The sequence below is a fragment of the Panonychus citri genome, unplaced genomic scaffold (assembly GCF_014898815.1).
Source record: "Panonychus citri isolate SS breed McGregor unplaced genomic scaffold, ASM1489881v1 Contig00118, whole genome shotgun sequence".
NCBI lineage: Eukaryota > Metazoa > Arthropoda > Arachnida > Trombidiformes > Tetranychidae > Panonychus > Panonychus citri.
In genome coordinates, this window is record NW_026515523.1 from 259,022 (window position 1) to 270,162 (window position 11,141).

At 30.9% G+C, this 11,141-nt stretch overlaps 2 protein-coding genes across 2 annotated transcripts; one reads left to right on the top strand and one right to left on the bottom strand.

The window, feature by feature from the left end:
• Positions 1 to 1,288: 1,288 nt before the first annotated feature.
• LOC128390301 (uncharacterized) lies at positions 1,289 to 5,782 on the bottom strand. The gene is made up of 14 exons (XM_053349994.1): positions 5,731 to 5,782; positions 5,106 to 5,173; positions 4,880 to 5,021; positions 4,676 to 4,818; positions 4,512 to 4,605; positions 4,278 to 4,426; positions 4,074 to 4,220; positions 3,755 to 4,000; positions 3,584 to 3,688; positions 3,446 to 3,517; positions 3,025 to 3,376; positions 2,835 to 2,952; positions 2,040 to 2,776; positions 1,289 to 1,969 (listed from the first exon to the last, which is right to left on the bottom strand). The coding sequence occupies exons 1-14, from the start codon at positions 5,780 to 5,782 to the stop codon at positions 1,467 to 1,469; spliced, it is 2,928 nt and encodes a 975-aa protein (XP_053205969.1). The 3' UTR covers positions 1,289 to 1,466.
• A 533-nt stretch (positions 5,783 to 6,315) lies between these two features.
• On the top strand, positions 6,316 to 10,739 carry LOC128390309 (uncharacterized). Its single transcript, XM_053350003.1, has 14 exons — positions 6,316 to 6,448; positions 6,525 to 6,592; positions 6,648 to 6,789; positions 6,856 to 6,998; positions 7,091 to 7,184; positions 7,273 to 7,424; positions 7,480 to 7,626; positions 7,726 to 7,968; positions 8,039 to 8,143; positions 8,224 to 8,295; positions 8,367 to 8,709; positions 8,946 to 9,066; positions 9,354 to 10,081; positions 10,152 to 10,739. The coding sequence occupies exons 1-14, from the start codon at positions 6,373 to 6,375 to the stop codon at positions 10,658 to 10,660; spliced, it is 2,943 nt and encodes a 980-aa protein (XP_053205978.1). The 5' UTR covers positions 6,316 to 6,372; the 3' UTR covers positions 10,661 to 10,739.
• Positions 10,740 to 11,141: the final 402 nt, after the last annotated feature.

Consider the following 11,141-nt stretch of genomic DNA (forward strand, 5'->3'; position numbering starts at 1 on the left):
GAGACCAAAACCTTTGAAGAAAACATAAACTTTGCAATCGTCGATTTCTTGAGATCACTTCCCATGCTACCATGTAAGTTAAATTATGTATGTCTAACTTTATACTAATCAACTTCATTCTCGTTCCAATTAAATAGCATGGTTTCCAATCGGTTTCATACAGAAACAAATGGTTAATAATGTTCTAGATGCTTTCGAAAATATAAATGTCGCTGGATTCGATGTGAAAAAGTCAGTTGATGACAATGTTGTTGCCTTGGTTGCTGCTTCAATCTCTAACATAGACCCATCGACTACAGTGGAAGAAGATGTTATCACTTCTGTTAAAATGGCTCTATCCAAACTCATATTACCAGGATTCAACCCATCAAAGAATCTTGAAGAAAATGTTGCTGGAATCATTAAAGATCTTTTACTTCGTGAATGATTTCCAAATTATGAATAGTAATAATTATGAATTATCACAGTGCGTTGAATGATTTAAATTGATTATCAAAGTAATGAAATTCTCACAGTTTCTAGAAATTTACACTTTATCTATCCAACTTATTAATATATATAAATGAATAAGATAAATCAATATCTAATTATATTCAATTCAGCAATCACACAATCAACAAATCTAATTCATGAAATTCATAAAATTGCAAATTTGACTAAGTAGATAACAACTTCTTAAAAAATCATTGAATATCATAATTATCTGAAAATTTAACAATTTCGAAGTTCTAAATATTGAATGAAATAAACAATTCAAGCAACTTAAAATTCATGAGCAAAATTGCTAATAACTAAAACAGTATAACACTTGAATAGGTCAATTTGATTCTAACCGAAGTAAAACTTTCAAGCACTTTCAACAATAATAAAACCAAAGACAAGAAATTTGTGAACCAAAATTTTTTCTGTGGTTATGAGTATTATTTTTTGGCCATAGGTTATAAGATTTTTTAGATGTAATTTCAATACGAATTTGTATGTTTTTTATTAATCTTTCTTAGATTGAAAAAGCGCTTTTATTTTCATCACAAAACCCAAACATTTACCCAAAGAATTAGATTTTGGGTTAAGAGTAGGAGTTTTATCCATTAGTATTTTATACTTCGTGATCAACCATTACGATGTTGTTTCTAATTTTCATCGCGTATTGAGTTCGGTATCTTATTGCTATGGATAAGTAATTAAGTATTATGCTTGATCTAATAGATAGGAAGATAGCCGTTGATATTGATTCAATGGTATTCTCGTGGGTTCAAAAGTAAATTGTTTTGTGAAAATTTCATTTGATCCTTTTTGCCGATATAAGCTTCTAGAATAAATTTTTAATATCGTTCATAAAATAGTTGACATATCGGGACAATGGCTTTGAGTTTACATTGAATGACAATTGGATGTAGAAAAATATAGTTCTGGATAACTAGAATTCGAATAAAAAAAATAGTACTGACAAAAAGTTTTACCACGATTTATGCGTCATTTTGATCAATTTGTTTTGTCCATTCAAATGAGTTTGTTTCTCGTTTTGATGGAGATAAAAAAGTCATTTTCCGGGATACAGTGGCCTTAAGTTCTTCATTGATAAGCATTGGAAAAATGAATCCAAGTAAAAGTCCAACAGTAATGAACAATATGACTATTCCGAACGCAGCTACTCCACTGGTCCCTTTAGTAGTAATCTCATCTTCATGAATTTTGTCTTTATCCAATTGTGAATCTTTGTTTTCATAATTCTTACAAACTCCTGAATCAATCGAAGTAGCTGATTTATCGTTGGTTGAATATTTTGATAAGCTACATGAGCTTATTTCACCATTTTTAGGACAATAATTAAATGATACACAAGATTCGTTTGTGTTTGTCCAACTGTGACAAAGAGCAGCACATTGATCCAAATTTAGATTAACTTCCGTGTGAAAAACTTCAGATACGATTTTCCGTCCAGTTGATATAAATTGTTGAGAAACTTTTGCTGAAATTGCAAAGAGCTTGTTTTATTAAGCTAATCATTTTGTCTTCAAAAAAATATTAATATTACTTACGAATATAAATATTACAGTCAGAGCTTTCCTTTGATATTGAGTCAGTATAAAATCCATTCAAAGTACAAGAGCCACCGCATTGTTGGAATGAGAAACACTCATCAGATGAACTGCACATTGAAGCACAATCATCGAGCGGAACATCAATAGCGATGCTAGTTGATTGTTTGAACTCTCTCGAAGATATCTTAATATAATCCAATAATCGATTCTTTGAATAGATTTTACAATATTCATCTTCGGTCGATTGTGAAGATAGATTAGCATAAATAATATTTGATGTAAAACAAGAAGATTTATCTGTATATTGACAAAATACGAAAGTCTCACAAAGACTAACATCATCATGACCACAAGTATGATAACAATCACCAAAATTGGAAACATTTTGTGCCAATATTACGTCAGGTTTAGAGTTAATCAGCCTCTTACGCGCTGCAACCAGAATGAAAGAGTCTTTATTTTGACCATTCAATAACTCAGCAGTAACATCAACTACTTTTGTCGATTTGTAAGAGATATATGCATCTCTGGTAAAATAGATCTGCAGAGCATTGCGATGAAAACGCTCCTCCATTTTATCAAGATGAATTTCTTTTCTGAACTGAGAAAAGCTTGAGGTTATATAAAATATATCACAAAGTAAACCATCCTCATCTTCTTTGATTGTCACATCATCTTCAATCCATCCACATATAATTGAGCTAACATCTTGAGAATTACAAAACACGACCGCTCTGAAAGAGACCATATTTAATGAAAAATCTAAATAGATAGCGATCATTAGTTACTTACTGAGCACCATTGAGTCCAGTGTGTTGATGAAGACAATCGACCGTCGATTTTGCAGTGGTTCGAAGTGATCTGGAAATCATTTTCTCAGGCAATAGCATTCTAGTTCTTTGTAAGCTATCTGATAATAGAAATAGTATACAATATAATAGTGTAACTTATCAATCTTATATAATCGAAGGTCTCGACTTACCTTCGATATTTGGAATCTTCAAAAAAGTTATTAAAGCTTTCATATTTTTTTCGTTAAAAACCAGCTCGATATTGGCTACACGTGAAGGGGAAATATCACGATCCAGCAAATATTCTTTAATCAGCTCAATGAATTCAATTTGGTGATTCTCTCCATACTCGATACAGTCACCTTCATGACCTTCATTTTCGTACAAGCACTTGAAATAAATTGCAAAAGTCTTTCGATCCTTTGAATCAGGATAACAATCACTGTAACGTAAAGATGCTTCAGTTTCATAATCGTGATTTGATTCAGTTTTCTCTAATCCAAAGTAATCTTTCATTCTTGTTTCGATCAAGTGATAAGTTTCCTAAACTCATTGAGAATAATATAAATCAATTATAATTACTATTAGATTCGTTCACTTTTTCATACTCACGTTGTTCACTTTTTTATAACTATTTGTTGTAGTTCTCACGAGAGTAAAACCTTTGAATAACTTTGCATCAGCCTGTTGATGGGAGGAAATTTAGATGAAATGTTATTTATGAAATAACCGATAAAAACGATAACTTACTGACTGAACAAAATAATGATTGGTTACGAATTTATCATGCTTTTCTCCCTGGAACTCGTAATCGTGATCAACCCTTTCCCAAACATGAGCTTCGTATCCTGATCTCTATTAGCATTCGAGAAGAAGTTTAAAATTAGTGATTTTGATAACAGAATGACTGATGCAACTTACGATAAAAACTTTACCAAGATATTTATAATGTATATAATAATCTTCATAGTTGAGTAAAGCAGCCGCAGTGAATGTATTGTGAGCACTCATTCCTGGACTATTTGGCCCAATTCCAGAGACTGAACAACTTCCTTTTCGCTGAGACGAATGTATGGTTCCTAAATTATAATCGTATAGGGATTCGATTGTTTTCCCTTGTTCAATTGTTTTTTGAATAGCAGTTCTAGCTTTACTATTAACGAACATCTAACGGATAAAAGTAATAAAGAAATTTTCATTTCGCATTTCAGTTTGCATGTAAAAGTATCATAGTATTTACCTCACTAAAAGTGATGGACTTTTGGGGTCCATCAACAGTTAATTTTGCAGTAAAATGATAACTTAATCTGTTGATTTCTGGTGCTGGAAACCAGTCTGATGATTTAGATGATATGAGTGAAAAAGGACAACCGATTCCTGGTGTGACCTGGATAATGATAGATTCAGATACATAGAAATTCAAATTATTCAATCTTCTTCTTACTGTTATTGATTTGTCAAGATCTTCCTTTGTTTCCGTAATTGAGTAAATATCAATGTAAAAATCTTCTTTTTCAGTTACATCAAAAGATGAATCCGTACCCTTTAGTTGTAACCGATTTGCTTTCAATAATACAGACGAAATCAGATGAGCTTAATGAGGAATCAATAGTTGAATAATGTTATATAATGATAGCAATAATATTGTTACATATTTTTACTAGAAAAGTTAACTTACTTTTATGGTAGTAAATAATTTCAAGATTTTCGTTGAACGTTGTCTTTGCAGAATGGACTGGGAATCCTCTTATATTTGCATCATTTCCTTGTGTCTATTCAATCATTTAACACAATTGAATTAAAAATTGAATCCAAATAAAATTAAAGAATCACAATATTTACCCAAGTTAATCGCTTTCCGTTGATTCTGAATAAAATCGAAGGGCCCGTCATCAGTACATGATTGAGAAGAGGATTTTTCGAATCGATATTGAATAAATTGTTATCCCATTTGTTAGTAAAACTAAATTTACTACATTGTGCGTCTAAGTAGAGATAATAAAAATGCTTAAGAATACAGAATCTTTAAACAATTTCAATACTTACTGTGAACAACTAATCTATCTTTTTCAACTTCACTTGAATAATAAATAGCAACCTGATCGTCTCCTGAAGATATTGAAATTTTTCCACGAACAGTATCACTGGAGTGAATATATTCTCGAATATCGTAAACTTCACCATTTGACTAAATAAGAAATTTTTCAAGTCAAGCGGATGAAATGTTACATATGTATGTATTAATGATAAAAGAAAATTAAGATTTACTTACTGAGAATAACTTTGCAATTATTATCCAATTGCCTTGATGGACTGACCAAGGTAGATCGTTAATAGACTCTAAGACAATAAAATAATAAGGAGATTATCTCAATCTAGATCAATGAATTCATATCGATGTATTACAATACTTACCTGTAGATATTTGGATTATGTAAAAGTTTGAGAGAAATATAAAAGTTAACAAGTTTACAACAAAAAGGGAAATCATTTCAGGTAACGAAACTACTACAATACAGTAGCAAATTACAAAGAAGGAAAATTCTGTTATAACTACGAATTATGGTAATTAACTGATGTTAATTTTAATTATTTGCCTTTATAATAATTAAATATGGGGCTCACTAAATATTGATGTCATCAATGAAATTGGTTCCTCAATTTCATTTTGATTATTTTTAATCTAATCAAATTCAACCTGAATTTGCATAATGTATCAAATTGAACCGAAAATTAGAGTAATATGTTATTAATAGTAAATTACACCGATCATCATGTGACCTTTCTGAACACTCAAGTCGAATGATTCGACCACTTATATGAGTACATAAATGATTGAAATTAAAAGGCTTCTGATTCGAAGACACTTTTTCTCTGCAACTAAAAACACCTCAAACTTGTGACCTCGTTCACGGCCTCATCATTGATCGCAAATTTGGTTATACCCATCAAACGACTCTGGAAACTTTATCCTAATAGATCGACCAGAGTGACCTTGGTATTGAAATATTGTAATTTAGTATCAACTCCCATTGCTCTTGCTTGAAGTTCGAATACCCAAAGACAAAATAGTTATTCAAGAAAAACTTGGTGAAATATCATGTAGAGCGACACCAAAAATCATTTTGATTTTATCGTTTGAATATTTTTTCCATTGGTGATAAAGACCTGATTTTCTACCTTGACAAATGGATTTGTTGTAACGATTAATCATCAAGATTATTATTCTCGATAACTGGTCCAGTATTAGAAAGATCTGATTTCATAAAATTTACTATTAATAACATATTACTCTAATTTTCGGTTCAATTTGATACATTATGCAAATTTAGGTTGAATTTGATTAGATTAAAAATAATCAAAATGAAATTGAGGAACCAATTTCATTGATGACATCAATATTTAGTGAGCCCCATATTTAATTATTATAAAGGCAAATAATTAAAATTAACATCAGTTAATTACCATAATTCGTAGTTATAACAGAATTTTCCTTCTTTGTAATTTGCTACTGTATTGTAGTAGTTTCGTTATCTGAAATGATTTCACTTGTTGTTGTTAATTTGTTAACTTTGTTATTTCTCTCAAACTTTTGTATACTCCGAATATCAACCGGTAAGTTTTGGTGGCGAAATTAGTGTAACTTGAGAATAGTTTTCATATGCATTTCTTTATTTTTGGTTCATCTTAGAGTCTATTCATGATCTCCCTTGGTCAGTTGACAAAGGTAACTGGATAATAACCGCAAAGTTAATCTCGGTAAGTGGATCTTTAATTATTCTTAAATAGTTAGTTAATGAAGTATTCAATTTAGTCAAATGATGGAGTTTTCGATATTCGAGAGTACGTTCATTCAAGTGAAGTTGTTCGTGGTAAAATAACTATATCTTCTGGAGATGATACAATGGATATTTTTTATTCCAGTGAATTTAAAAACGATAGATTGGTTATTCAGAGTAAGTAGTTTTGAATTCTATGTTCGAGTGCCTTCGTATTCTTATGTTTTTTTTATGTACCAACAGATCAACAATGTTTTGGATTTAATTTGAAAAACAAATGGGATCATAAATTATTCAACATCGATTCGACAAAGCCTCTTCTTAATCATCTACTGATGACCGGACCTTCGATTGTGTTCAGGATCAATGGAAAGAACTTTATCTGGGTAAATATTGGAATTGTCGAGTTGACAAAATCCTTTTAGTTTTGGTTTAATTTTAATTGATGTTTTACTTGTGTTGAATTGTTAATTTATAGAGACAAGACGAAGATACAAATATTAATGGATTCGCGGTCCATTCTGCAAACACAACATTCAATAGAAATCTTGATATTATTTATTATTACAAAAGTAAGTCAATTTTCCAAGAAAAGAATATCTTGTCCTGTTCCGTACATATCTACTTGTTACCTGCAGTTCATTTCCAATTCTCTAAAAGCTCATTTAGATTCTCCTGGAATATTAAAAGCCAGTCGATTACAATTCAATGGTCTAGATTCACCTTTCGAACTTATAACTTCCAGTGAAATTGTTAACTTAGATATTTATTCAATTACTAAAACACAGGAAGAGCTTGATAAAATTGTTACGGTAAGAAGAATAAAAAATATTTTCATCGGTTTTTATGAGAATTTATCATCTTCAGGTTACACCAGGAATCGGTTGTCCCTTGAACCTCATAACATCAAAATCTCATGACTGGTTTCAGATACCAGAAATGTCGGGATCTAGTTATCATTTCGTTGCGAAAACTACTGTTGATGGACCCAAAAAGTCAATAACATTAAGTGAGGTAAAATAAATTCTTTGACTGAAAAAATTTCATTCGTTTAGTTCTGAATGATTATTTGTTAATAATTTTTTTTTAATCTCATCAAATCCTATTTTTTAGATGTTTGTCAACAGTCAAGATCTTACTACAAGTATGAAAACAATTGAACAAGGGATTGTGACCGAATCTCTTTACGATTATAACTTGGGAACTATTTATTCCCTAACGAAAGAGGGTCGTTGTTTGATCTCCGGCATTGGTCCAAATAGTCCAGGAATAAGTATTTACGGAGCATTCACTACATATGGTTTTCTAAATTATCGAGACACACATACATACTCGTATCTTGGTAAAACTTATATCGTACGTTTCAATATCTCAAAGGAACAATTTTCTTACTAAATGAACTTTTTCCTATCAAATGACAATGTAGAGATCAAGATACGAAGCGTATGTTTGGGAAAGAACGGATTACGATTACGCATTCGAAGGAGAAAAATATGATAAATTCGTAACAAGTCATTATTTTATTAAATCAGTAAGAAGCATTTTAATCATTCTCTCCCATGCACATCCCATCGATTAGTCTTATTCTAATAGTTTTTCAATTATTCACAGACAAAGGCTAAGTTATTCAATGATTTTATTCTCGTAAGAACTACAACTAACAATTATAAAAAAGTTAACTCGGTAAGTAACTAAGATCAAATGCTAAGTGGATCTATGTTAGTTGCTAATGTTTACTTTTTTGTTTTTTTAAGGAAACTTATAAATTGATTGAAACCATTACAAAAGATTATTATGGGTTGGAGGTAATAGAGTCAGGTCACGATTATAAAGATGAACTATCTCTAAATTTTGCTGATTGTTACCCTGATTCAAAAGAAAGAAAGACTTTTGCAATTTATTTCACTTGTGAAAATGACGAAGATTTGGACTGTTTGAAGTATGCGGAAACCCATCATAATATGTTCAATGCGAATTTGAAGACAACTTTGGCGCGTGAAAATATATCTCCTGCAAGAATATCCAATATTGACCTGGTTTTTGAAGATCGAAATATCAAAGCATTAGTGACCTTTTTGAAAATTCCAAATATTGAAGGTGAGTTTAAACTGATACTAAGTACAGATAATGAAGATCAGAACATCGGCGAAAATAAAAGAATTTTAGTTGAATACAGTCACAGAAAAATGAGTTTCGACTGATTTTCGAATCATTCGCACAGATAGTAACTTAAATTAACTGTTATAAATAATGATAGAGATTATCAATTAATTTTAGTCGACAGTTGGTCATTTTTCACGACTGTATAAGTTATTTATTTTTTTTATCCCCAGATAGTTTACAAAAAGAAACAATAAAATTGTCTCAGAGCACAATTTCGAGCTTAAATCATGTGATTGCAGAATCGGTTGGCGATTGTCTTTACAAAATAGCTGGACTCAAGCGTAACCCAAAGTAAGTATTTATATGTATACTGGATTATCCGAGCCAAAGTGCTGGGGCTTAATTTTCCAATTGTAATCGAATTAGTAGCTAATTTTTTTAGATTTTAATTCTAATCGCCTATACTTATATGTATTTTATACAACCGTTTGAAATTGTCATTTCGAACTGTTCAACTTTGAACTCAAAATCGAGAAAGAGACAATTAAGGAATAAAGTTACTACACTTAGGCCCGACCAACCTGATAGTACTTTTTGAACTTTTTGAATGCTTTTATTGACTAAATTTTATATTTCAGAGCGATAGCATATTGCAATCAAGAAAAAACGTCCATTGTTTGCGGTTGGCTCGCGTCCAAGGAAACGATTGTCAGGGATGCTGCTGATGCGATTTGTGATGTGTATTATCCAATCGATAGTTATTCTCAGTTCAACAAGGAAATTCATCTCAACAAACTTGGAGATATTCTTCGTCGAAAAAAATTACACTTTTATCTATCTGGTGACGCCTTTATCTCTTACGAATCAACAAGAATTATTGATGTAACTAATGAAATAAGTACAGAAAGAGGCTCGTTCATATTGGTTGCATCGGAAAAGAAACTGATAGATACTGATGTTGATGTCATATTGGCTAAAGATATTTCGAATCTTGGTGATTGTTATCGTACTTGTGCTCATGATGATGTCAATCTTTGTGAGACTTTCGTTTATTGTCAAGCTACAGATAAATCTTCTTGTTTTACATCAAATATAATCTATGCTAATTTATCCAAACGAACGACAGAAGATGCATCTTGTAAAATCTACTCAAAGAACCGACTATTAGATTACATTGAGATATCTTCGAGAGAGTTTAAACAATCAACTAGCATCACTATTGATGTTCCGCTCGATAATTGTGCTTCAATGTGCAGTTCATCTGATGAGTGTTTCTCATTCCAACAATGTGGTGGTTCTTGTACTTTGAGTGGATATTATACTGACTCGATATCACAGGAAAGTTCTGATTGTAATATTTATATTCGTAAGTATCATTCATATTTTTTTGAAGAGAAAATGATTAGTTTCATTAATCAATATCTTTGTAATTTCAGCGAAAGTCTCTCAACAATTTATATCAACTGGACGAAAAATTGTTTCTGAAGTTTTTCACACTGAAGTTAATCTAAATTTGGATCAATGTGCTGCTCTTTGTTACAGTTGGACAAATACTGGTGAATCTTGTGTATCATTTAACTATTGTCCTAAAAATGGTGAAATAAGTTCATGTAGCTTATCAAAATATTCAACCAACGATAAATCAGCTACTTCAATTGATTCAGGAGTTTGTAAGAATTATGAAAAGCAAAATTTACAGTCGCATGAAAGAAACGTCAATGAAAATGTACAAGTTACCGTTGGAGGGATAAGTAGAGGAGCTGCATTCGGTATAATCTTGTTATTCATTACCGTTGGACTTTTACTTGGGTTTATTTTTCCGATGCTGATCAATGTAAGTTTAATGGAAACTTTTACTTGTAAAATAAATTTCTCGTCTCCATCCAAACAAGAAATTCATGAATTCGGATGGACAAAACAAATAGATTCAGTTGATATTAATTAATGTATGGCTTGCACTGCTACTTATTTTTATTGTATTAACCTGTTTTTTTTTAATTATTAAAACATTTAGCCATTTAAAAGTTGATACAAAACTCAATAGTATTCGTCGAATCTTTTGTATTGCAAGATTTGTAACATCTATGAAATAAATACGACGAATCATCATGAATGAAAATACTATCAGACTGATTTTTGTTTATTGAGTCCAAATTTGACGCGTTTACTAAACTTTAGAATGTTTAATTTGCATAAAATCCGTCTTAGGTTTCGATCCGTATACAATTAGTTTGAAAAAAATCCAAACTTCAACACGTGATTTTCATATTTGAGATGAGCGCATCTTGCAGTCGATTTGCGTCAATAATATTAGAAAATTTTCACTTATGCTGAAAGATTTAATTCTCAAAGTGCTTGAATGTGATATCTTCGTGCATTCAATTAACTTCCTGTGAAAGTTCTGACCTTAAATGTCTGAATCTTTT

What these genes read in the sequence shown, in the direction of transcription:
- LOC128390301 (XM_053349994.1), bottom strand. Translation starts at nt 5,782, where the DNA reads ATGGGTATAACCAAATTTGCGATCAATGATGAGGCCGTGAACGAGGTC. An exon ending in AGATAGATTAGTTGTTCACA is followed by an intron (nt 4,819 to 4,879) that starts GTAAGTATTGAA and finishes ATCTCTACTTAG; the next exon opens with ACGCACAATGTAGTAAATTT. An exon ending in ATCTTGGTAAAGTTTTTATC is followed by an intron (nt 3,689 to 3,754) that starts GTAAGTTGCATC and finishes GAATGCTAATAG; the next exon opens with AGATCAGGATACGAAGCTCA.
- LOC128390309 (XM_053350003.1), top strand. Translation starts at nt 6,373, where the DNA reads ATGATTTCACTTGTTGTTGTTAATTTGTTAACTTTGTTATTTCTCTCA. An exon ending in ATGGAAAGAACTTTATCTGG is followed by an intron (nt 6,999 to 7,090) that starts GTAAATATTGGA and finishes GTTAATTTATAG; the next exon opens with AGACAAGACGAAGATACAAA. An exon ending in GGACTCAAGCGTAACCCAAA is followed by an intron (nt 9,067 to 9,353) that starts GTAAGTATTTAT and finishes TTTATATTTCAG; the next exon opens with AGCGATAGCATATTGCAATC.